This window comes from Hirundo rustica, chromosome 10, assembly GCF_015227805.2.
Source record: "Hirundo rustica isolate bHirRus1 chromosome 10, bHirRus1.pri.v3, whole genome shotgun sequence".
NCBI lineage: Eukaryota > Metazoa > Chordata > Aves > Passeriformes > Hirundinidae > Hirundo > Hirundo rustica.
In genome coordinates this window covers 5,949,193-5,976,016 of record NC_053459.1, presented here as the reverse complement: position 1 = coordinate 5,976,016, position 26,824 = coordinate 5,949,193, and the positions used below count along the sequence as shown (strand labels likewise).

The 26,824-nt window shown below is 44.6% G+C and overlaps 1 protein-coding gene across 6 annotated transcripts in view; it reads left to right on the top strand.

Annotated features, from left to right (window-relative positions):
• MAP3K13 (mitogen-activated protein kinase kinase kinase 13) overlaps positions 1-26,824 on the top strand; it is a 72,942-nt gene that overhangs the window by 23,299 nt on the left and 22,819 nt on the right. For 5 of the 6 annotated variants that reach the window (XM_040073995.1, XM_040074002.1, XM_040073998.2 and 2 more), the window contains 2 exons: positions 2,928-3,073; positions 23,607-24,181. In XM_040073995.1, the coding sequence (XP_039929929.1) occupies positions 23,680-24,181 (502 nt within the window). In that variant the 5' untranslated portion in view covers positions 2,928-3,073; positions 23,607-23,679. Of the gene's footprint in view, positions 1-2,927; positions 3,074-11,531; positions 11,565-23,606; positions 24,182-26,824 lie in introns of those variants that run through there. The other variant, XM_040074000.1, reaches the window with a different exon arrangement.

Genomic DNA, 26,824 nt, shown 5'->3' with positions numbered 1-26,824 from the left:
TTCCATCCCGTGTGGCAGCCAGTGGGAATGCAGCAGGCAAAGCGAGTGCCTCCTTTGAAAGAAGGCACTTTTGTTGGGTTCTCAGATGTTTTCAATTCAAACGGGAGTTCTGGTTGAAGTTTCTTTGCTGGCACAGCTGCAGGTCGTAGGGTGTGAGAGAGTTCTGTCCCTTGCTGCAGGAGGAGAGGGAGCACTAATTCAACATTTCCCTTGTCCTTGCACTTTTGCCATGCATACGTGTTGAGCTTAACCTTTGAAAACTTGCTGATAAGCTGTTATCAGGTAACAGTTAAAATAACAAACCTTCCCACCTTGCTGAGTTGGGATAGGGACTTCCCAAGGCTTCAGAGCCTGAGTATGGAACAGGAACATCATTAATCCAGAGCAGCCAGGCTGGGGGCAAAGTTTTCTCTCTGAACAAACCAGCTGCAGCTGCTGCTTTCATGCTGTTTACGTAACCTGCCCTGTAAGTATTTATTTTGCACAAAACACTTTATTTTGAGCTGTAGATATTGTTGTGAAAGGTCAAAACTCTGTTCTAGTGGTTTTTAGCAGATCTGAAGTGGGGTACAGGAAATGAAATTCCAGCTCAGTTGAAAACAATGCCAACAGTCCTATTGATTTCAGCGCAGCTCGGCTTTCACCACAAGTAGAAGAATTTCGAAGCAAATAATGTTTTGTTTGTTCAGTTCTTTAAACAAAAATCCATCTGCAGGGGTTTGCACTTGAATCCAAATACTTGGAATTCTTCTGCTATTTTGGTAGGATGAGAAATACTAGATTGAAAGAATTCTTTGGGTCCACGACAGTTATGCTAAAGAAGAAAAAGAAAATTCAGTCAGCAGGTGTGTTTTTACCCCTGATCCCTGTCCCAGAAATCATCCTGGGGCGATTTCTGTATTGCACACCTTTGGCTTTTGGGTCTGTTCACATTGGCAGTTTTTACCCAGTGGGTAAATGCTTTTATGCATTCTTTTGAGCTCGAAGCTGCCACACACCATGCTGGCTTCTGGACTGGATTATCGAGGCATGAAATCTTTCAGGCTGGATGAGGGAAGCAAGTGTTAAAAGCCAGTCGAAGGCTATAAAAGGTGGTGGTAAATGGAACTGCAGGAAGAGCTGAACTCATCTGGTGCTGAGAGTCCTCCAGCCCCACAAGTCCCTTCCTATTTAGGCACTGCCCATTCCCGCCTTGACTGCCAATTATTAACTGGTGGTTTCAAACTTGTCCTTAAAAGCTGTATTTTTTTCATGTGAACTGCAGTAATTTATTCCAGTGGCATTTGGCCAACTTTGGGCATCTGGTGTCTCGTGGTTTTTATGAACATCTCCCCAGTTTTCTCTGCTGTCTCCTATACGTGTACATGATTTGTGTTTATAAGGATAAGGTATTCCAATGCATTTTTTCCTATTTTGTGTGGTTTTGATTCTTTCAGTCTTGTTTCATCTGTAGTATTGCTTACAGTGTTTGTTTGCTTAAGCAAAAAAATAAACCTTGTGCTTACATGTGCCATTTCCTGTCTTAAAATAGTGGTAAAAATTATAATGACTGGCTTTTGAGGCTTTTTACATTGATGTGGTAGAACCATGCAATTTTCCTCTGAACAAAGGCAAATATTTACATTTTTATTACATAAAATATAAACTCTAAAGTTTGTGTAATGAAACTGTTAAGATACATGTATGTTTACTCTAGATTTTATTTGAAAATTGTTTTGTAATTAAAATAGGCAATGCAGGCCTGGTATGGGGCCACTGAGACTGCAAATTGGTACTTTCCTGTGCAAGAATATTGTTATATCATCATCCTCCTGTTGCCCAAACAGAGCCTCTGAATGTAGCCTAACCTGGACCTCACAAGTTTTCCTTACTGGGAATGTGGAATTTCCTGTCCTGTTTTTGTGGCAAAGCAGCAAAGATAAGGAGAGATCTAAAATGAAATGAGTGATGACAAAATGTAGTGTTTTTTTCAAGTACAATTGGCCCATGCTCCTACTTCAGCAAAAGATTAGGAACATGCTGAACTTCCCAAACATTGGGAGTGGCCTTGAGAGCAGCTGAATTGTGGTGTAGAACGTGAGGCAGGGGGTGCCAAATGGATTTTTTTGGTCTAAAGTCTCTTAATTCTGGCAAGACATTGGTGCTGGTATTTCTAATCCTCTTCCTCAGTGTTGTAGTAGCTTGGTTGTGTCTGAAGGATATGAGGGAAACCATATGTGCGTGTAGAGAGAAACTCTTTTGAGACCAGGTAGTTTAGTGTTTGCATTAAAGTTCTGTAATGTCAAGGTGTTGATTTATCTTTAATTTTATGAAGAGTTAGGCTAAGTCTTGCAGCCTGTTAAATTTGGGGGGGAAAGGGGGCTGGGGGAGTGGAAAAAAGATGCAGTGGGCTCAGGACTGGGAATCTTCTCAGTAGCTGTCTCTCTCCTTGCATGTTTCTGGTGGTAACAGGGATAATATTTTGAGTTCTAGTCCGTAGGAGGACCGTAGTAAGTTATGCTTTTCCTAAAATTTGGTTAAAATTAAAACAAATAGCTTGGCGTTTGAGTATAAAATTAAGTGTAAAATACCATTAATAGATTACCTTGAAGTATGTTTTTTACAGGCTAATCCAATCCTGATGTAATTTTGTAGTGGAAAGCTCTGAGCTCTTTTACTGGAGCTGCTTGCTTAATTTAGATTAAAATTGTACCATAAAAGGATTATGGAGTGTGTGCCTGTGCTAAGAAAGGATGTACTAAATATGTTGAGGTATTTTTCTACTCCCAGCTCCTTTTTGAAAGTGCATACTTAATTTTGGATGTTCTCTGCTGCCTTCCAGTGTGCCACGTAACATCACGATGTGCTGAGGGAATGTGCTGGGTTGATCTTGGGAGCATTTTTTCAGTACACTTCAGCAGGATTCTGAGCTTTCTTGTTCTTTCTAGAGAGAAGAATTCAGTGCTGGACTGTCCTAAACACCACCCATGGTGCAGCTTCCGAGGACAGCTTGATTTCTGTGACTTGAAGAGGAGGCACATGTGCAGTGAGCCAAGAGGACATGGGCTTCCAGTGCATCTGGAACAATGATCAGGTACCAGCAGTTGTTGATGTTCCAACTGTAGCAATTAGTCAGAAACTCGATATCAAGTGATAATGTGCTTGCTCCTGCAGTTGTCCTTAAATTCTAAACACACTTCCCTTTCTAAGGCAGGGATAAGCCGAGTTCACCTTCTTGTTTTGTGTTGTGTCCAAAGCCATTTCCCTGCTGAACCTGCAGAGACCTGATGGGATCCAGCTCCCACGGGAGTAACAGGAAGGGATGAGTGCCCAAGGGCTGGGTGCATAGATGGAGGTGAAGTTAATATCAGTGTTTACATTTTTCCAATATAACTTGGAGTCTGAAAGCATTCGAATCTATTAATTCAGGGGTATTGATTTTGTGAGGGCATAGCTTTACCATATTATTTTCTGTTCTTATAAGTACTTTTACATGGTATTTCCCTGGTGATTGGCTGGAGAATGCAGATCCTCAGAGGAATCCAGGCTGTTGTAGCTGGAGTAGAGTCACCAGCAAAGTTCCACAAATGCAGAAATTCATCATTTGTTATGGATATTGCTGTTCCTAGGAATATATCATCTCTTGATTCTGTGTTATATATATGCATTTTTTTAGTTTAACTGCATCTGTTTTATGTATTAAAAATTAAATGGTAAAACTTGTATGTTAGCAAACCACATACATCTGTAGAAAGAACTGAAAAGAAGCTAATTTTATAAAAACTCCGTAAGCTTTGGGGAATGAAGTTTAGAAGAATATGTCAAAAATAGTTGCTTTTTTCTCTGTGGATGATGGTTGAAAATTTGTTTATTCTTTTCTATATAATTATCTAGAGTTTTCTTCAGTTAGTGGCTGGGTGTCTGTGTAATGGAAGAAAATGTAGTTGTTTCACTTGAGGAGACTGAAAATGGGTTTGTTCTACACATTTTCTTTACGTTTGTGTGATCTTTGTTGTACAGAGATGCTTCATGCAGAGAAAGCTACAGATACATAATTTTAGGATGTGCCTGAGCCACCTCTGAGTGGGATTGCGGGAAGATGTGAGGTGGAGCTACATTTTGGGATTTGTTTCTTAATATAAAAGCTGTCAATTTTTACCCATTCTGTGAGGAGTGGTGGGTGCTGTAGAGGCAGAGCATCCATATATTTAGATTCTGGCTGTCTCTTGTTATGAGCTATAATTAAGGTGAAGTATTTTGCTGAAGAATTGAATTCTTCCTTGACTTGAACCTGGTTCCATCTCAGTGAAAGCAATTAGTTGCTTGAACCATGCTGTCCTTGCTTCATCAGTGACAATTCATCGGTTGCTTCATCGACATTGTTGCTCCTGTTTATCTGATGTTTTTGTGGTTAATAGAGAAGGCACTCTCTATGGGAGTGCTCTGTATGATAGTGGTGAGCAGAGGAGCCTTGAGGATGGAAGGTCTGGCCCTAAGGGGGATTGTGACATTTATAGAGGACTGCAGGTTATAAAGCACTCGTGTGAAGCCCTGGAAGGTCCCAGGGTTAATGCTTCAGCTGATGTGCTTTTGAACGTGGCTCAGTCTGCCTCTCTGAGCCGTGACTTGAATTTACTAATGTGGTGCTGCTTTTCCCTGGGTGGGCAAATCCCACGCAATACAAAGCCGGTGGTTTGAGCTGCAGTATTCGGACATTGGTGAAGTTTGATGTCCCCCTTGGGTGAAGTCCATTTAACTTTTGTTTGTTCCTTAACATCAGTTCTGTGATTTAATTCAGAAAATATTTGGATGCTGTGCAGTGACTGCCTTTAGGGTGCTTTCTCCTCATACTGCGGTGTCCAACATTGTGCTTGAAAACAAGGACCAAACCCCACTGCCGACAAGTTCAGTGTTCTGAACTCCAATATTCTGCTAATCGTGACAGTGGCTGTTTAAAGTGCTGTCACAACTCATGGAGTGAGTAATTCTGCATCATGATACCTCACACAGATCAAGAGGACTCTTCTGGGGTCTGCAGTGAGCACTGGGGGGCAGAAGTCTCTTGGGAGGGAAAAAAAAGGCAGAGAGCTCTGAAGCAAAACCTACTGAAAGCTGCATGAGTGACACAGGTCTGGGAGGAAGGTGCTGAGCAGGTTGTGTTTGCCTTGAGAATATTTACATAGAGGTGATCCACTCTTCTTGAAGGAACTCTATCACAGTACTACAGAGAAAACTGTTGGTACTAAATATAGAGCCTTATTCTGGCAGTCTCATGACTTGAGTTCTGCTATCTTAATGGGCTTTCTGCAGTTTTTGTAGGTTTTTTGATAGAAAATCTGAATATTACTCCTTGGAGTTGTGTAACACTAGCAAGGGGAGGAAGATGTAATTTGGTGAGACCTTGCACTGCAAAAGATCACAGGAATTTTTCAGCTTCTGTTCTTGCTGCAAAGCTTTCAGTACTTTGATATCTTCACAGAAGATCCCTCAGAGGTTCCAAAAGTTCATCTTGACCTTTTGCATCAAAGCTATATCACTATTTCTGGACAGTTTTTGTGAAATGATTTTTGTTTCCTTCCTAATAGAGGAAACAACTTAAGTTCCTTAGGCTGGTGCTTCACTTTTTACCATTTAGAAATGTTCTTCTCACAGCCTAAGTAATTTTTTCTTCTTGCACTTTGAGTCCATTGCTTTTCCTGCACACTGTAGATGTGGAGCATGACTTCCCTCTTTCTTTGCAGAAACCGTTTCTGTATTTAGTAGAAACATGTCAGATCTCATTCTTAGCTTCTCATTTCACTCTGTCCAGACTGAGCCACCTCCCTGAGCTACCTCCCCCACCCTCAGAGCTCACCTGATGACCTGTCTGCCTTTGCTTGTCCTTCTGGGGTGGTTTCTCACATTCCCAGCAAGCCTTCCTCAAAAGTGGACTTTCTCAAAGGCTTCAGCAAATCTGAGAGGATCAGGAATTTGTATTGCTGTCAATGGATAGAAGTTGCCTTGTTTGTGACAACTGGGTATTTATAATTTGTGCTCAGTCTCTGATCTTCTCCATCCCCAATCCTTATCTACAGTGCAGCTGCTCAGCAGTTGTTTCTATATTTATGCAGGTGATTTTTTTTTTTTCCTCTGAACAACACTTGACCTTGGGGAATTGGACTGCATTTTTTAATCACTTCTTCAGTTTCATTAATTCCTCCCTGCCATAGCTTCCCACTTATGCATGTCTTTTTGTGGCAATAACATAAATTATAGGACTTTTCTTTCCACATGGCACTAATACTGAGGCTTCATTGTCAGGTCTCCTTGCTTTTTGCAGGTTCCTCACCTGGCAGAGGAATAATGACAGTGGCTCAGCTGGCTTTACAAGTGTCCCTTATAACGGCTATTGATCAATACTTATTTTTTAAATTCTTTTCTTCAGTATTTCTCACTGCTGGGAACCCTATTAGAGTTAATTATTGTTATGGAAGACTTGATTTCAGCCAGTTCTCTGGGAGGAATATTGTTTTGTGCCTGTTCCCCTGAACAGAGAGATCTGGTTTTCTCCCGTGGCCTCTGCTCAGCTGGCCACTACCACTGTCAGTCTGGGGAGGCTGTTGTTCACTTGCTGCCCTTTCGGCAGCTCTAATGTCTCTTATATAGCACCATTTTCCTTCCTGATGGAATTCCAGAGCTTCTTTTTATGTCTCAGGAGCTGGGCTGCCATCTTTCACAAGGTGGTAGTCAGCAAATACAGGTTTTTTGAACTTTCCCAGCCTCATCAGGGCATATTCTGAACATTACAGTGTTGTATCTCCTAAAACTACACAGACTTGAACCACAAAGGGAGGCCTCACCTGGGAAGAGGAGGGGAAACCGCTCAGAAACTCCTTAAAAAAGGATTCATTGCTAGCCTCCTGCCTAAACACATTATGCTTTTTGTCTTGTCACTGTCTTTTGGTGCCATTAGTGTCTTTATTTTACTTTATTGTTAGTTCCTAGAGCATTTTGCTGAAGGCAGTACAAGGTTAAAGGAAGTCATTGTAATTTTTACGTGCTCCTGCCCATCTTGGCTTGCGGAGCACACTCAAAAACACAACAGGCAACAGCGTGGAAGGTGGCTTTGTGTAAATAACCTCACTTTTGGGTAACAACAGTTGGTAATATTTTGATTTGGAGGCTGTGCAATGGTGGCACAAGTGTTTGTGAGTTTTCTTGCGTAGCCTTTAGGGATACACTTATGAGAAGGGGAGCTTTCCCTTGGGGTATTGCAGATCTGCGAGCCTGTGCCTGTTTCCAGCTCCCTGCTTTCGTGTTTAAGCAGACCCAGAGATCTCTTGGTGGCCCACTGAAGCTGCTGTTCAGGGAGCAGAGGCAGATCTCAAGTTCCTGATCTGAGAGGCTCTGAGCCGTGTTCTGGGCACAACCCTTTTGGCTGTGGAGGAGCAACGTGGGCACCAAAACCTACCCCCAGCTTTCTTTTGCCCCTTAATTTGTGTGGGACTCATCTCCCAGCTACGGGCTCTGGGCTGTGGTGACTCAGGAATGGGGTCTGGAATCATCAGGGCTGTCCTGTTGTAAACAGTCTCCCTTTCCAAACAGGGCTCCTGACTGGAATTGCTGCTCACCTTTCTCTGGGTGTTGCACATGTCCGATTTTGGGGCTTTTTCGCTTTTCCTCTTGTCATGCTTCTCAGGTCTCAGTGCTGGTTCTGTCAAATTACAGTTTTGTTCACCTGCCTCTGCAGGGAGAACCTCTCAAAGTCCCAGGTCTGGGCACATTCTGGATGAAATCCTATATGATAAATACATAAATTTAATTTCTGGTCCTAGTAAAGCGCCTTTGAGACGATTGAATTAAAATTGTGTTGTATTTGCCCTATAAAGTGTGTAAGAGAGATATGAAATCACAAAGAAAAGGAAAAAAGAATGAAATAAACCGGCCTATACTACTGCGTTACATGTTCAATTTTTTCACAATATTCTAGTCCCCTGTAACTGACGTTTCTGGAATGTGTGGGGCATCCAACAGAGTCTAGTCATAAATCTCTGTAAATAGTAAGTTTGGAAGGTTGTGAAATAGAAGCTTTGCTTCTTACAAAAGAGAAAGGTGACTTGCACCAAGTCAGGTCTGGACATAATGACAGCATGAACAAGAATCTGATTCTATAATTTTGATTCCTTCCTTCCTTCCTGGACACTCACAAGAGGGATGTGTGCCTAGGGCTGGGAAGAGTGGATTCAAGATTTCACGGGTGTTTAGAACTTGACAATGAAATGCCCCTCTCGGCACCTTATCTATGCAAATATTTACCCAAATGTTTGCCTGTTGGAGAATCATTTGTCACCTCACTTATTTACTCATGCAGGTAGGAAGTTTTCACAGAGCAGTCCCTCTTGTACCTCCAAGTGTGTTCTGAGTGGGTTTATTAGCAGCCTTAGTGCTGCATAATTATGGAATTAACCTTTGAGTCACTCCCATCTCTTTTCTAATTTTCTGCTGTTGTCGGTGGAATATGCCACGGGAAGCGTTAAGGATTTGCTTTGGGTTTGTGCTTCCCTGTGTGGCTGTTATGGGCCCCTGTCAGAGGCAGGATCCTTGGATAACTCAGCCTTTGGTCCGAGGCAGCAGAACCATCCTTCCTTGTCAAAGGTTGGCTTAGGATTTTTTCCCGAGTTGCCAAGGCCTACGAATAACAGCGTATGCTATTTTTGAATATTGGCATAATATTGGTATTCTCAGTCTCCTGCAATTTTAGTTGTTCACCAGTTCATTAAAAATGAAGGTCACAGGATTGGAGAACTTGTTAAATGATTATTTTAGGACTGGGCTCAAATCAATAGGATGTGCCAGCTAGAAATATTATGCCTAGCAGATGCTGTATAACATTCCTATTAGTTATTAATTGGCTTGGAAATACTTAATTATCTTGTATTTTTCAAATATGGTGAATAGTTCGTTTTTAAAAATACTTTTGGCTTTCCTTTTACACCCATTGCCGTCACTTTGGCCTGTTATATCTCCTCCTGGTCTAGTTACTTGGTTGTCCATAATTCCTTTCCGAAATCCTGCTGCCTGTCAGCTTTTCATTGGCACTCTTGTGGTCCCTTAAGAACTTTGGATTTTTAGTATCTCATATCCTTCTTGTATATTGTACATTTTTCCCTCTATTTTCACATTAATACTGAGCCAAATTGTATTTGGCATCTGATACTTGAGTTCTCTGCTTTTACCAACGATTTTTTCTGAACGAGAGGAAGGAGAATAATTTCTTTCTTAATATTGATCAACTTAGTTACTGATCTAAGGAGCTGTGTAATGTGTACTATGAAAATACTTATCTGGTTGCAGCACAGCATAATTGTGTAGCAGCCATCCATTTTAGGACAATATGTGTTTGGTATGTTTTGTTGTTTCACAATGAGTTATTACCTTGTATTAAATTCAGGACCTTTGTGTTTAAGAATTTTAACCTGAGCCATTGAGGCGTAGATGAAATCAAGTGTTGGGATACTGAGCCAAGCCACCATGGGCAAGAAAATCTGAAGTTCTATGCACAAACCCTTTTCTTCTCCTGGAGTCTTCCTGGGGTTTTGTTCCCACTTATTTTCTCTGCTGAGTATTCTTTTTTTTTTTTTTTTTTTTTTTTTTAATGTCACTGCAATTAACCCTTGGACGCCTCTGAAAATTATTTTCCTTTCTATTTTTATTCTGACTTTTCTTATTCTATAGCAATATTTCTCCTTTTCTTCCACTTCTTGCACGTGCTACTGTGCTCCGTCTCCTAGTTCCTGAATTGATCCCTTTAGGGTAAGAGAGTAAATTAACATTTTTGTCTGTTTTGAAAATGCCAGGGAAAGCTGGAAGCGGTTTCCATCTCGTGGTGGTGTAAAGTTGAGTACTGGGCTCTGGAGGGCAAGGCAGGGAGTCAAAGCAGGTGCAGCTGGGATTGGAAATGGGGGCCCAAAGTGATCCCTTTGGAGAAGAGATCTCTCTCTCTCCCTCCACTCCTGCTTCCCTTGGGTACAGGACTGCTCAGGCTGCAGCAGTGGCGTTGTCTGGGCAGAAATCTTGTGCTTGGGAGACTTTTGGCTCTTAAAGAAGAGATATTTCTAAACTGAAACTAAATTTGTGGTTTCTTTGATGTTGAAAGTAGGTAATAAGAAATTTGCATTCCTTTTCATTTTCCCTAGCCTGATTTATAAGTCTCAGTTCAGAAACCACAGTTCAAACTCCAAGCCCTCCTCCTCCCTCTGCAGAAGCTGGTATCAATGGTGCTGGCTCACACGAGATCAAGTGGGCACAAAATCCCTGCGTTTTCAGCCCAGATCTGTGGTGGTGTTACATCCAGTCCTGGTTTATTTTGGGATGTTACCAGCTTTCCATAAGGAAAGGTAGGATTGTCTCAGGCATTCTTTTCAGATGTGCCCCACCAGAGTAAGTTTTGGGACACCCTGTTTTGGCTTTATTGCTTCCTACTGGCTAGGAAAAGTTGTGGTGAAAGTATGGAAATTCTGTCTCCTAACAGTTTTGAGACTGCAAATTGTTGAGAAGGAGTTTGAGGCCAAATTGATGAATTCTGGTCAACCTGGAGATGGTGTAATTGCAGAGCTTGCAGCCCAGACTTTGACCTTCATTCCTTATCATGCTCATCCCTGCATTCCTTCCCTCATGTTTTGAAGACACAAAAAGAAGGCAGAACTTGTGCTTTTCCCCTTGTCCATACCCAAGGGAAGCACAGCTGCTCTTGCAGGCGGTCACCAGGACCCTGCCAAAGATTTGGGTGTCCTTGCCTCTGGTCTGCACAGTGAAGTGTATTCCATTGGTCTGGGATTGGAACTGGAATGGAGATGGAAGCGGGTGATGTAGCCTTCCTTAGGTATCCCGGAGTGTGGAGCTGCCTGCTCTGATCTTTGTTCCCGGACGCTGCTGAGGTTGTGAGCTCGTCCCCCCCCCGCTGCCGGGAACGTTTCGCTGGAACTGAACGTGGGATTTTGTTAATGCTCCTATTTTTATTTTACTGCTGCTTTTGCATCGCTAATCAGACGCAACCCTCCTATTGTTCTCCACGCTTCTTCCTCGCGGTCCGCGTTTATATTTAGCTATTTTAATAATAATACGCAGAGTTCGTAATCCCGCCAGAAGCCGTGGCGGCGGCGAGCTCCTTTTCTGCCAGCCGAGCGCACGGGGTTGCCGCGGCAGATGGCTGTCATTTGATCCGCCGCTGCCGCCCGGCGCTCCGGGGCCGCGGCGATGCCGAGGCCCGGTGCCGGTGCCGCTGCTCGGGGGGCTCGGGCCGCCCGGAGCGGGCGGGGACTGCCGGCCCCGCCGCCGGTGCGCGGCCCCGCTGCCGGTGCGCAGCCCCGCCGGGCTCCATCCAGCCCGATTTCCATCCATTCATGAATCCGTGACGTCAGCACGCTCGCTGATTCTTTGCAGCAGGCTGCAGGATTGTGTGGGTGGAATTTCCTTTTATTTTGCAACACTTCCTTTTATTTTTTTTTTTTTTTTTGGTTTTTTTTTTTTTTTTTTTTGCCTTCCATCATTTTTTTTTTTTTTTTTAAACAAGAAAATGGAGCATCACATAGGAAATCTTCATCCTTGTGAGTATCTGGGGGGGGGAATGTGTTTCTGCGAGGGGTGTGTGTTTGTGTGTGGTGTTTCGTGGTCAGCGTTCCCCTTTCGCCATTTATTTTGGAAGGACAGATGGATGTTGCATTTGTGATGGGCACGGGCTGAAAAAAATGATGCTGAGAAAGGGAAGAGGAAACATGAAACCTTAATTTATCCATCTCTGCATATGAATCCGGGAGCTGGCCTGGCCTTTGCCTGTCGGTGTGCTGGACATTTTTGACTTGCAATTTTGCACGTTATCTTCTTGTGCCCCCCTTTTAAAGGGGAAGGGAATGGCAATGGAGAATAGATATAAACGGAATGTACAGGCAATGACATAGGAATTACTAGCTAGTGTAAAGAGGCAGTATTGTAGTTTTTGCTTTTTAGGGCATTGTAATTTTTTTTTCCTTGTGGGCTAATCAAGCAATTCCTCCTCTGTGTTACAGCGTTAAATAATTTAATTTTATTTCTGAGATGAAGGAGGTACATTTTTCTTTCAACCAGCCGGGTAGGAATTTGCTCCTGTATTATTGAAAACAGCAGTTTGAACTGCCTCTGATGTGCTGAACACAAATTTCACCCGTCGTTTTCCTAATAAATGAGGGAGCTGGGAGTACCTTTGCAGTTAACGATACTGTTCACTGGGGCAAGATTTGTCATATTCCTGCTCACCTGAATGGGCATGATGTCATGTTTTCTCCCAATGAAATGAAGAGCTGCTCTTTATTTTTGTTTTGGGGGGTGGTTTAGGTGCTGCGGTAGTTTAATCATATCAAACCACATGTCTTCCTTAAGTAAATGAAAAATGGGATATTTTAAGTAGATCTGGAGAAAGATGACATCAGGCCCATGTGTTTGGATATACTGATTTTAGCAGTAGGCAATCTGTTCAGTAGAAGAAGATGAAGGAATTTATTTGGATCAATAATTTTGCGGGAGAAAATATGAAAATGTTTGAAAAGAGAGAGGTGCAGTCAGTCTGGCTGGGAAATGTGGGCACTTTCCACAGTACCTGCTGTGTGGGTAGCCACAGACACCTTGGGATACCCTAGAATGGGGAGGGTAAAGCTGTCACGGGTTTAAAAGTTTTTGTCACTCTCCTTTTCGTTGCGCTCCTGAATGTATACGGGTTTTGTTTCTAGAGAGAGGCAGCCCTTTGAACCCTCTGTGACAGCCTTCCACTGAGAAACACAAATAAATCCAGATTTTGATGTAGTGGGGGTTTTGTTTGTTTGTTTGTTTTGCTCTAACACCAGTTTTGTTTCCTGTCTTTGGGGCCTCCAGTCTGAGTCTTTGATCTAGAACAGTCCTGTCATTCAGATTTGTCTTTGTCCCCTGCTGCCCGATAGTTAAATTTATAGCTGGCATTCATTTTGACCCTTGTGCCTGGAATTAGCAAGTAACTTCTAGCACAGAATACACGGTAGGGACTCCCACTGTTTGCCAGCTATAGGTGAACTTGGGTTCAGTCATGTCTGGGGTGTTTTTTTGGTTGCATTTTTAACCTCCTTTTTTCATCTCCTATTGTAAAGACTAGGTAAGTGGCTTATCTCCAGTGGATCAGAAAACTGAGTAATGGTTTATTTGAAAATCTCTTCCTAGGTAAGACCTTTCACAATTAGGAGTTGTTTAAACATGTGTCTGCTCTAAGTAGTGGCAGGATAAGAAAAGTTTTAAGTATTTCCTGTTTTCTTAGGACTTTTTTTGTAGCCAGTGTGAGGTGGTGGCAGATTAGGCTCGAGCTGTTCCCACCTGGTACCTGTTCCAGGCTGTCTGCAGTTGAGATGTGGGGAGTGGATTTCCAAGAGTAGGGCTTCTCAAAATGGCAGAGTTATTAAATAAAACTGATTTTAAAATATAAGAATAAAAGAAATCTGGCATGGCTTGTGTTAACAGGTTTTAAATCAGTGCTGGTTGCCCTTCAGCTCTCGTCCTTGGGGCCAGGGCAGGCAGGGGAAGGTGCATTGAGCCTTGTAGCCAAGCTCTGACCGGAGATCCCGGTGGAGGAAGGCAGCAGCAGGTTCACTGCTTGTACAACTTCCAGTGAGTTCTCAGCCATAACTGAATCCAAATGACTCAACTGAGGCAAATGTTACCTCTGAAGCTCTCAGGAGTTTGGCACTTCACCAAGCCCTGTCCAGCTTATGGGACTTTGTTTTTTATCCCTCCTTGGCAAGCACATCCCGTGCAGGGGCTTAGGCTTTTGTAGGTTCCTGTTTTGTGACATTGCAGCAAATCAGTCTCATCTCCTGGGGAGTGGGGGGGGAAATATTTCACCCAAAACACAAACTACTTGGGGCTGAATACCAAGTTGGCAGCTGTGTCTGGGCCAGGAGCAGCAGCTCTGTGTGTAGCTGCTCCCACCCCTATAAATACTCAGTGTGTGCTTTGACCTTTGTGCTCTCTCCCTGCTACAACTTCAGCTGAGAAGTTGGTGGTTGGAGGGGTTCAAAGGCTTTGGCAACAGTTGGGTGTAGGCCAGGAGGAAGAGCAGGTTTGTCTGTGTAAAGTCTGCCATTTATAACCCTCTGGTGAAGCTGTGATTGTTGTTGCTGTTCCCACTGGAGCTGTTGGGAACATAGCACTGAGGTGCTGTGAGGGAGGGAAGGAGAAAGTCCTGGCAGGGGTGAGAGGCTGCACTTTTCCCAGCATGGTGGGCTGGAGGAATGGAGGTCTCTGTGCAGACACTCTGTTCATTCCAGGGATGTTTGTCCTTTCCTGTCCCCCATCTCTGTTACCTTCTGGAGACCACCAAAATCAGTGATGCAGCTGTACAGCTGTGACTCTCCTGCTGAAACACAGGAAGTTCAGCCTCCCCATCCTTCTGTGCCAGAGGAGATCCTCAGATGTTGAGTCACCAGCTGCACCCCAGAGTGGTCCAGCTGGGGTGTGCTGAGTGCTGGTCTCTGCAGGGTTGGGTGGCACGAGCCGTGCCAGGGCTCAGGAGCTCCTCTGGGATGCAGCAGCCCCAGAACCGTGTTGTTTGTGTGTTAGCAGCATGTAAAGCTGTAGTGGAGCAGGCTCACACCTCTAACCCTGCGCTGTCTCTAATACAGGCTTATGAGAGGCTCCTGAGCGGGGCATTGTGCTGCCTCTGTCGAGGAGTAATCCTCTTTGCTCGTGTATGGTGCTTGCTAAATACAACTTAGTGCTGCTGTCATTTCCCATCCGAGATCTGCCAGCTGGATTTCGAGTGTCCTTCCCCTTCCCAGCAGGTGCACCCAGGCATGGACCTGGTGTGGGGTGGCAGGGGCCAGAGCACTGCACCTATCCCAGGAATTGTTGTGCTTTCCTGGACAGCCGTGGAGTCACTTTAATACTGGGTGTGGAGCACATAAGCGCTCAGTGCTGAGAAGTTTGTGTGAGTAGCATTTACATGTCAAATGTGCTTTGCAAATGTTGAATAATTCATATCTACTATAAAAATAAAAACAAGCGTGGGAGTGAGCAAGTTTACCTGAGACCAGTCTGACACATCACGTGAATTAAAGTGAGACTTTGATTCATTCACTGGATTCCTGAAAGCGGCACTGTGATATTGATCTTCATCCTCAAAGATCTTTCAGACATTAATTAATTTTAATGCTACTCTTTGGAGGAAAATAGGGTGTTTCTGTTCTGTAAGGGGTAGGGGGGGAAATTCCAAGATATTGTTCATTGGTCTGGAACATTTAGTGCCTTCGTGTGGCAATGTCAGCGGGGCTGTAAGGCCTCTGTGAACTAAACTGGAAATTTTTCTGGTATTTGTTGTTGTAAAGTATTTCCATATGAATCCTTAAATCCATTGTTGTATAGTAATAGTAATATAATAACATACAGTAATTATATAGTAATATAATAACATATGGCTTGATAATACCGTGGGGATTGTCAGTGAGGTAAAAGTGCAGAACTGGGAAGGATGAAGAGAAAAGAACAGAAGAGCCTGCAGCATGTGACTGGGTTTGAAAAGTTGTTTCCTGCTATGGAGACAGCTGGAAAAGTGAAAGAGAAGAGTGTAACTTAAGGTAATTTCTGCATTTTAATCTGAGATTATTTCAGCAGTAATTCTGTAGTATAAAAGGCTATCAGTGTTCAGTGTGTCTTTATCCCAGCTGAATGTTTTCCAATGTATCGATGGGCCTGTGCTGGAGGCTGTCAGTGGTGAGCTGGCGTGCGGAGCTGCTGGTGTTCCCTGTGTGCACGTAGCTCACGACACGCGGCAGCCGTGGGCAGGGGAGCAAAGAGCAAACGGGCGACTTGGTTACACTGATTTTTGTGAAGTAACTGCGTGTTCCTTGGTTTGTTCCCCTGCTCCCCAGAGGCAGGTGGCTGCTGGGCTCCCCTTTCTCCCTAAGCCGAGCACCTGGGCTCGGGGCAGGGCTGCTCCCCAGCAGGAACGTGCAGTCCCTGGTCCCTGCAGCCAATACGAGAGTCATTATGCAACACCACTTATTTCCTATGGCATCAGATTATGCAATTTCTGAGCAGAAGAATGCAAAGCCCTGGAAGAACACAGGAGCATTTTAGCAGATCCAAAAATACCTCCTGCAGGATAGAGGCAGCATTTCTGTGTGTAGTGCTGAAAATACGCCGTTACGTAAGGCGCTTATTTCCCAGCCGGCGCTTGGCAGGGCTGCCAGGTGAAGCAGGACGTGCTCTCCCTGCCACTGGAGAGGTGTCCCTGCACTCACGGGAGGCTGGATGTGCTCTTTGTCTCTCTTCTTCACCAAGATGAATTTTTATTGCCTTTTTTTTTTTTTTCTTTTGAAAAAATAAAAGAAGCGGATGCTTGATTTCTCTTTCCAAATCAAGCGCTGCTTCATCACCCCCCACAAATTTGTGACCTTATGCTGAAGGAGGTTCTAGTGAAACATTTATCTCGTGGTGTTGGAGGTGGAAATTCATTCCTGTGCTGAGAGCCAGGGCAGATGCACACATTGCATGTGGGGTAGGAGTCACCAGTTCTTTTAAGGTGAAGTCTGCCTTGGAAATCTATTAAATATCTTTGTAGGAGACGAGAGCATGCTAGGAAGGGGAATCTGGTTGATACAATCTGTTGGGATTTTGGCAGGAATACTTACCAGAGACTCTTAAAGAGGCTAAACAGCTATTAAATAACTGAGACACCAGGCTGGCAGACAGATTATTAGTTAAATGATATGGAATAAGAGTAGGGATAAAAGAGTGGTAATGTTGAAACTTTTTTCTCTGCTTTGGAGATGGCACTACTCATACTCTTCCCACCTTTTCTTCCCTTATCCAGATATTTTAGGAATGTTCCATTTAGGCTGTGAGACTGCACAAGGAAGTGTTGAGGGTAATAACTATGGAGGCCACCTGCAGGGAGTATGGAAGGCTCCAGTGAACTTGGGTGATAAAATACCTGTTCGATTTAGTGTTGATTAGACACAATCCAGTCAGGCTCTGACATAACTTTTTCTGCTCAAGAATGAGACCTTAGGTTGTAAGAGACCCATGGAAGTTAGCTCAGCATCCTGAAGAGCAAAAATGTTCATTGTACCTTTGTGCATTTCTGTGGCATTCTGTCCTTTTTGGGAATCCTGGCTGTGGTCTGACTTCCTCAACTACCCGGAGTAGCTGCCCCATCCCTGGAAGTGTTCAAGGCTGGGTTGGGTGGGGCTTGGAACAATCTGGGTTAGTGGAAGGTGTCCCTGCCCATGAATTTTAAGGTTTTAATTATTATTTTTCAACCCAAAGTATTCCGTGATTCTATATTCTATAACTCTAAGGTGATACAGGAGAAATGGAGAAAAGGTGATCAAAGACTCAGAACAAGTTTCATATGGTGAGTGAGAAGGTCAAGTGAGAATTGCTAGACTTGAGAAAAAATGTTGGAGTGGAGGATGGGACAGTTTTTAAAACCACAGCTGGAATTAAAGAGATAATACGTTCAGGTGTCACTGAAGCAGTGAACAACTGACTGTTTGAGGAAAGGAAGGATTTAAAGGCGTGCAAAGTGAAGAGCAGCTGGTGTTACCTTCACAGAGTTAAGCTACAACACTCCCTGCTACAGCACAGAGTTTGCTAAAGTGTTCTGGTTAAAATAATTCCTTGACACATTTGCCCAGGACCCGTCCTTTGTGTGCTGAGGCACGGGCAGCAGCACAGTGTGCTGTGGGCAGGGCAGCTGGTGGCACTGCTGGAGGAGCTCTGGCTGCCTGCACACACTTCCCTTTGCAGCAGGAAAAGGGGGTGGATGAACCCCCTGAGGTTCTGTGCATTGCTGCAGCCTAGGTGCCACTCCTTTCTCCTCAGCCAGGCTTGCTTGGGATGTGCAAGGTGCCAAGCAAACCTGCAGCTGGCTCTGCACAGAGCCGGAATTCAGCCATTATGGATATTTCTTGGCTGGTACATGGTGCTATTTCTGTCATTGGCAGAAAGGGTTCAGGCCACAGAGCTAGACAGGCTTCTCTTTCTCACTGGTACAGCCACAGACAAAAGGATATCACAACTAAAATCACTTTTCCAAAAATGATGTCTCCCTGTTTTCAGATAGATGGAATATATTGAATAAAGGCTAAATTAAATCATCATGAAGTCAGGCTTCTGTTTTGATAACACAGACTGCATACAACATAGTTCCATGTCCATGGTCTCAAGTGATTAATGCCCATGACTATGTTAATATTCTATTAACATTTTAAAACGATGATTATGATAGTTGTGAGCCCAAAGCAGTTGCTACCACATCACTCAGGTGAGGATTATGGTGTCTGCAAAAGAAAGTCCTCCTATGTTGAGTGGCATCCAAATATTTATTGGAGAGAGGAAGTAATAGTATGTGTTCAAGTCAGGATTCTGCAGGAGGTGCAGAAGTACTGTAGTGTTCATCTGACAGCCTGAAGGAGCAGTGTAAAGCACAAAAAAGCCAGTGTGACAGGACTTCACTTTCCCTGGTAAACGTGCTGTTTGTTGTAGAGAAATGTTTATATGCAGAGACGTAAACAGAGCTATTGCAGTGACAGAAAATCTCAGCTGGGTCACATGAAGAATTTTCACTTGTTTTATCAGCAATTGATTATGTTTTGGCAATATAGTTGTAATATTTAAAGTTATGGCTGGGTTGTGGCTGGGCCTTCATGTGGGTGTGAGATGGGAAGAAATGTTCTTCCTTGAAGGAGCAGTGTGTCTTGAGAAAGAGATTGATGGCTTAAAAACACCCAAGATTTTGCCTTGGGCTACTTCATAGTTGGTTTAAAGGTTTGCTCGTAGCCTGGGCTGGGTTATACCAAATTATTGTGGGCAAGCTTCATAGTGTAGTTTGTTTTTTTTACAACCTAACAAACCAGATAATGTAACTTATAGAAATGTAATGTAATTAATTAATGTACTAATGTAACTTAAAAAAAATTTTCAACCCTCCTGAAAACAAAGAGCCTGCATTTTGGTGATGTATAACCCATTCTCTATTAATAAATCTGATTTTACTATTTGTTTTCAAGGCAACCACGCAAAACACAAGCCTCTATTCCGAGTAATGTAAAAAGTGTGGCAGAACAGGAATAGCTGATCCACTCATGTAACATTTTCTTCATCAGGAGACCAGGAGTAGAAAGTCTGTTGAGATCCTGTGTAGTAAAACCACATGGTTGAAACCCCAAAGGTCAAAAGTGACAACAAAAGCTCTGGGACTTGCCAATTCAGCAGCTCTCAGTTGTTCCTGTGCTGGAGTTGTACAGTGATGGGAGAGAACCATGGGAGAGAACTGTGCATCACTCTGTTGTAAAAATTCCCTGTAGAATTTGAGAGGGAGTCACAAGGGGAAGGAGAACGTGATGTGTGCACTTTATAGACACGCTTTTTGTGGTTTTGTTAGATTTTAGAACATTTATAAAGCATTGTCACAAGCCACTAGTTGAGATAATACATACATAAATTCCAGCCGTGTTATCAGTGAGGAAATGTGTAGTTACCTTGTTGTGCCCACTGTAGCCAAGAGGAAATCACACAGAGTACCAGGAAAAAGCGAGGGCACTACAGGGCTTGGCTGTGAGTAGTGATCTGGGCAGGAATCTCCTCCGTCCGTGGTAGTTCCATGTACCAGCTGGATAATTTCTGCCAGCAGCTCTCTTTCAGCCCCCAAACGTGGATCAGACAATTGCTTTCATTCCCTTTGTATGTTGGAAGTGCAGGCAGAGCTTATGCTTCAGTGGCTGAGATACAAATAGCATTGAAGGAAGCAAACTTACTGCTGCTGGAGACTTGGGCTGCCAGGAGACTCAGTGGTGGCCTCTGTGCTTACACCACCTTTTCAGCACGCTGACTTTTTGTTTGGTTTGGTTTGTGTGTTGAGTCTGGAATGCTGTTGTCTGGTTGCCCACTCAATTTTTAGCACAGCTCTTTAGAGGAGAAACTTCAGTAACGGTTCACACAAGACATTGGGTTAGCTCAGCTGCAAACCTGAGCATTGCATTGACACTCTTACGAATATTGAACTTGTATAGGCAGCCATGTGCTTTGGTGGCTCTGGGGGAGTGTGAGGACACTTCCTTGATGGCTGTTTCCAGGGACAGACACAATGTCAGGCAAGGTGTGCCCTGGTAGCTGGTTCACCCACTTGGTGATTCAGATAAACTCTCACTTTTCTATAGTTTCAAACTGAATTTTGGGCTGTCTGACATGTTGAGGTGCAGCCTCACTCTTTGAGAAGGGGTGCATTTCATGCTCCTCTTGTCTGGGGGTGGTGGGATTTTGCCTGGAAAAAATAGTTTGCATGGAAATGGAGTCATTTATAAGAAGTTGTGATCATATAAAATTACACCGAGCCTTGAGTCTCCTTCCAGACAGAAGAGAAATTTGTTAGTGCAGAGTGCATGAACTCATCAAAACTGTTCAAATCCTTGGGTCTGCCTTCAAATGTGTGTGCAGCAGCACGTTGTGAAATCTCAGTCTCTTGAATATGCACAGTCCTCCCACACATGGAGCTTCCAGCTTTTGACTGGGAGGCTGCTGCAGCAGGAGCATTGCTCGGGCAGAAAGAGCACAGCCCTTGGCTATGCCTTTCCATGGAAAAGCTAAAGATGCACGTGCAGATCTCAGACATGGGATCCCAGGCTGGTTTGTGTTGGAAGGGACTTCAGAAATCACCCAGTCCCACCCCCTGCCACGGGCAGGGACACCTTCCACAATCCCAGGTTGCTCCAAGCCCCGTCCAGCTTGGCCTTGGACACTTCCAGGGATCCAGGGCCTCCCCACCCTCACAGGGGACAATTCCTTCCTAATATCTAAACTAAACCTGCCCTCCTTCAGCTGAAAGCCATTCTACCTTGTCCTGTCACTACATGCCCTTATGAATGCATCCTGAATGGCAGACTGGATATAATGAAACCAAATTCTTTCAAGAAAATGTTTTTCTTTGCCTTTTCTTTTATTAGGAAGAGTGCAACATGAAAAATCTCAGTCTTTTGGTACTTTGACTAAAAGAATAGTGGCGGCATGACAATAAAACTTGGAAATTGCTCTTCCCTAGTTTGAAGAAGATGGTGAGGTGTAAACCAACATAATTTCATTGGATTAAATCACATTTTGCTGAGGCGAGAGGTTCCACATTGCAGAATTTACTGCAATAGAAGAGAATTTAAAAAATACATTTCCCCAACAAGTCAGCACCGATGTGGTGTGGCAGAAACCACCTTCTCCCCCTCCCAGGGTTTCTGCACCACTTTGCTTCAAGTTGGCTTGATAGGAAGCTTTTTAAAAGAAGTGCTGCTGTTTCACGCTCTCCAAACAATGAGTTTGCTACACCTCTGAAAATCAGGCTGCTTATGTAAGGGCCTAAATAAGGCTGTATCATGCCAGTTTGAAAATAATTCCATGACTTTTATATGCCTGCTCTCCCTATGAAGCACATACAGGGGCATGTAAACTGGCAGGACACTGTGCCTAAAGGCTTTTTTTTTTTTTTTTTTTTAATTTGAAACATCTCAGTGTTGGAGAAGGCAATTTGATCTGGGAAAACAGACCTGATACCCGTGAGTCTGGGGCTTTGTTCTTAGCTGAGTTCTGTAGTGAAAAGCTGTTCATTCCCTGTTAAGCCTTCACAATCAAACATTCCACAGGCAGAAAACAGTAAAAATGTAAAAGCGAAACCTTACACTGTAGTAGTGTACTCTCAAGAGTCGCATAACAGCAAAGTTTATTTTATCCTCCAAGTCTGATATAATCCTTAATGCACTTCCCAAGGCTTAAATTTGAGATATTTTGGGACACTGTTAGCTCAGATTCTAGCCTTTACATTTGTGTTTCTTGCAGGACACTTGGCTGATGTTTTATTTGCATTGCTTTATATTCTGTGTTTAGGGTATTAAGCAGATTTTAGATATTAAAAAAGTGCAGATTTCTCTGTAGGAACAGTGGTCACATTTTGCTCTTGTTTAAACAATCACTTGTCACTCTCTGACTTCAGGTAATGAGCAGGGGCTGTGTCCAGGAACGCTGAGTTGGGCTGGGCCTGGTGTTTTTCTGAAATTCTGTTCAGGTCTGAAGCATTTTCTGATCAGTAACAAAATCTGTGGTAATATAACAACTGCTGCTGGTAGTAGTTGCAGTATGGGGTCACAGTGCAGCTTCCCACACTGGTGAGTTGGTCACTGTAGTGCTGGTCCTGGCAGGTCAGGAATAACCAACTCTGCAGCTCCCCATATGAGTCTGATTCAGCTCCTGTACTGGTTTGGGCTGTGCTGCAGCCGCTGCCTCACTTGCTGTTTTGCTTTCTTTTAAAGAACAAAGTTTACTACCTAAATAAAGCTTTTGTGCAAACTCCATGTGATCAGGCAGGATACAGGAAGGTAATCCAGGTTCCTGGCTGTTCCTGTTTGCTGCTGGAGAGGGGCTGAAGCCCAGGGCAGGAGCTTTTCATCCTGCAGGCTGAAGGGCTTATCTCTCCTCTCTGCAGTGACCTCATCCTGGGGAGTTATGGCACTGAGCTGTTCCCTTGCCATTGGCTGTGTCCTACCTGGCCACCTCTTTCTCCCTTCCAATGGCTGCTCGCAGAGCCTGGAAATTTGCACCCACTATAACTGATCTTACTTTTTAATGAAATACTTTCTGTTAAGGCCTCTTTTTTTTTTTTTTTTTTTTTACCCCACTCTCAGCTTCTTACAGAATTTAAAACTGGACTTTGTTCTGTGTTGCAGGCTGAATTCACTTAATTACTCGTGCCCCAGGGTTAGAGCCTCTTGTTTCAGAAGGAACTATCCCAAAATTATTTTCACAGTGGGCAGCATGACCCCTAGCCATCAGCCTGGCTCTGTGAGAAGGTGGCACCACATCTTGTGGAAAGAAGACCTCTCAGTGGAGCATGGCGCGAGAGATGGTGGCACTTCTTAAAAGGGATTCCAGCTCTTGTGTTATGTGCACCCTCCCAGAAGCTCATGCAGGGGAGAAGTGGAGAGCAGTGGTGGGAGATCAGCAAGGAGGGTCTGTGAAAATCACAAAGTTTTACTTGCTTGTAAGGGTGAGATGGATGTGGTTGGGGAATTGAACATATCTTGCCACAATGGATGTGGAGGGTCAGTCAGAGGTCCAGGGTGGTTATAACTGGGTGGGGCTCTGAAGGAGCAGCCACAAACCATCCCTTGGTGGAATCAAGGTACCTGTATCACTGAGTTTTGTTTCTCCAACACCTTGTTTTGAGGGTTTGCAGAGGGATCCTGAGCTTGTGGACTGTGCCAGGCCCAGGAACAGTGGTGGGGCTCCAACCATAGCTGAAATGGGGTCGGCTTCACTCTGATAATGCTATGGGAACTCTCTGCAGAGAATCTTTTCCGATTTTGACCTTTAGGCTCTTGTTTAAAATCGTGGTATTTGTTTACTGGGCAATTCCTGCAGTAGGTTACCGAGAGTATTGCCTGAGTGGAGTTTCTGTTGGAACCATTTATTTGTTTCTTTTAGGGCAGTAATTATTTACCAAGTACCAGCGGCTGTCTGGAAAGTCTAGTTAATTATCAGCTCACCTCAGTGAAACTGCACGTAGTGAAAATACTTAAATAAAAAATTGAAAGTTGCTCTTTTTCCTCTTGTTTCAGGTACTGGGCCCACGTGTCACATGTGAGTTGCGTCCTACAGATGCTCTGAGCACCCCCTCGGGCCGTCTCCTTGATGCACACCCACGGCATCATGGCCAGCACTCAGGAGCGCCCGAGCCTGTCTTCCTCTCCCAACTCCATCGGCAAAGCCTTCTGTGAGGACAAAGACTTGGGCAGGTTTCCCGACGAGCGCCCCGCCGCCGGGAACCGCCCGTCCCCCGAGCTGCTGGAGGACGTGCGGGAGCGCGGCTCGCTGCCGGCTGAGCTGCTGGAGGGCGTCAGCAGCCCGGGCACGGCGGCCGTGCTGACCAGCATCAGCGAGGACGCCCGCGACCACTTCGAGAACAGCGTGCTGCAGCTGCGGGAGCAGGACGAGCCCGAGCCGGGGCTCCCGCAGGGCACCCGCAGCCCGGGGGACGGGGACACCAACGGCGCCGCCGATGACGTGAAGGTCCAGTTCAACCGGACGGGCAGCGGCAGCGGCGGCTTCCTCGAGGGGCTCTTTGGGTGCCTGCGGCCCGTGTGGAACATCATCGGCAAGGCCTACTCCACGGACTACAAACTGCAGCAGCAAGGTAAGAGGGAAGCGCCTGCACTGCTTTGGGGTGAGATGAGCAGAGTGACCCAGGGCTCTTCCCCAGCGTTTGGGTCTTGTCCAGCCCTGTCGCGGGTTTCCAGGGATAAATCCCGCGCCACAGAGCCGACAGCCGTCACGTGTGGCAAAGGCAGCTCGTGAGGGAGTCGAAACCGACTGCCTGTTGATCCCCGTGGCTTGGACCGTTGTGACGAGGCCTGAGCCTGAACTGAGCGTGGGGATCGGAAGGAATTGTGTCAAAGTACTCGGTACCATCCCTGTGTTAATTTCTGGAGGTTTTTTACGCCAGATGGAAAACACTGACATAGGCACTTCCGCTTCAGAACCTCCAGAAGGCTGTCCCCAGTTGGCCACCAAATAGCATGAGTATTGCTTCTCTTTTTAAAAGACTTCTATTTCTTTTTATCCCAGGAGTAATTTTCCTCTTTAAAATATCATTTAGTACTTGTCTTTCCAGAAATATATTCTTTAATATTTATACCTTTTTCATTTGGATGTGTAAGCGTAAATGTGTAAGTGTATGTGAGTATAAACACCTATAAAATCTGTAGCTTGGGAATAAGTGATGTCCCAGTTGACTGCATATATATCTATATATCTATCTCTATATATATCTTTAGGGGGTACTGAAAGCTAAAGAGCAGAGTATGCTCTGCTGTTGGTGTCTGATTTCTCCCCTAGCACAGGGGGAGGGAGGTGGCAGATGGGAAAAGAACAAGCTGTCATTAGAATTAAGGAGCTGAAATGGTTGAGGCTTATGGAAAATGGGAGCAGCCTGGCCACCGCACCTCCGTGGGGCAAGGTCTCCTTTGAGCATCACGCAGTGGTAATCAAATGGCTTTTTGGCACTGACAAATTACAAGATACAAGGTCAAAAACCTGTCTGAGTGGTTCAAATCTAAACCCCAGAGGGATGGGGAAGAGCTCCTAATATGAGAGAACAGAGCTGTTAAATAACATGTTGGATGAATTTGCCTTGAAATCATCTTCCTAGAGTCGTTTCCAGTTTATAAGCGAGCAGGAAATGCACCTCTGCATTCCAGGTGCCTCCTGAGCAGCAGCCCCATGTGCAAGGGTTTGCTTGGCTTGAAATTCTCTGGCACAGTTGGTTCTGTTATGTTTGCATGTTGTAAATTCGGTGTGTCACATGTGGTTCAGCCTATAAATAAAAACAGTGACAGAAAGTTCCCTGGGGGATTAAGGCTGCTGGGGTGATGGCACAAAGGGTTTTGGAAGGAGCTGTCTTGGGTGGGGAGTCTCCCTTGGGAAGGCAAAGGAGGAAAGGAGGCTCTGAGCAGTTGGTTGACATTCAGAGCAGGCATCGGGCAGTGTCTGTGTGACAGTGCTTTGGGTTGGATGCTCAGCGTTTGTTAAGTGAAGCTAAAAATTTCTGAGGAAAGGCCTGAGATGCAGAGTGGCCGTGGCCGCTCCCAGCAATTCTGTGTGTCCCACACCTGTCCCCACTGCTGGCTCTGAGCCATCCCATGCTGGTGTGTCCCTGTGGCCTCGGAGCAGTGGCTTTGGGGGAGCTGCCTGTGAGACAGAGACATCCCATTTCCCATGTAACTGGGCCAGCAGATGCAATCTGTGCTTTGGTGGCCCACAGGGGACACTCGCCTTTGTGCGGAAGTCACCAAACTAAAAGGCTGAAGCACTAACGAATGAAAAGGAGCAGCTGAGAGCAGTGCTGGGGCTGGAGGGTGCACACAGAGCTCCTTCCTGTGCACAGGGTGTTTTGCTGTTCTCTGTGTTGGGAGCACGTTCAGAGCCACACATCCAGGGGCACTCTGCTGTCTGCTGCTGGCATCAGGCCCTTCTAGAAGTGCAGATTTGAACTGGCTACAGATGTGGTAAGGCTGAGGATTATTTGGGATCAGCTATATGGAGCCTGTGTGGTTGAGCTGCAGTTTCAGTGTCTTCGCTGTTAAAAAGGGGAGTGAAAAGAAGATTTTTAAAGTAGTATTATTTTTTCTTCTGGAGCTGCTCAGTTATCTGGCTCTGATGACATCTGTTACCCTGATGGCAGTACTACACTTCGGTTACCCAAGGATAAACCTTTTCAAACTGCTTCTGTGCTGAAACTTGAGGATTTTGTGAGAATATTCATGTTCTCTTTTCCAGATGATCTCATTCTTGCTTCTTGCCACCAGAAAAATCATCTCTGTGTGCATTTCATCAGCTACATACAAGCCAGCAGTTCAGTAACTGATGTATGTGATTATTTTTATTTTTTGCTGTCTTTTAGCAAGAGCACAGAGGATGCATGGATTGTGTTTGTGCAAGTGCTGTGTGGCTGAGGAAATGTCTGGGGCTCTTTCAACAGCAGGGAGAGGATTGTGGTGGCTTTTCATTTCCCTGGGAGCTGCTTTACAGCTTTGGGCTGGTGCCATGGATCTGTGCAGATGATTTTTTTTCCGCCTTCTTTATCAGACAACTACTTAAAGCCTCATCCAGGAGTAATCCTTTATGTTGGGCTGAATCAACAACAGGGGTGTGAGTCCAGTTTGGATCTGCAGCCATGTGGCCTTCCAGTACTTAAAGAGGGCTTATAAAAAAGAGGGAGAGTAACTTTTTTTTGTGAGGACGTAGTGAAAGGGCAAAGGGGGATGGTTTTAAAGTAACA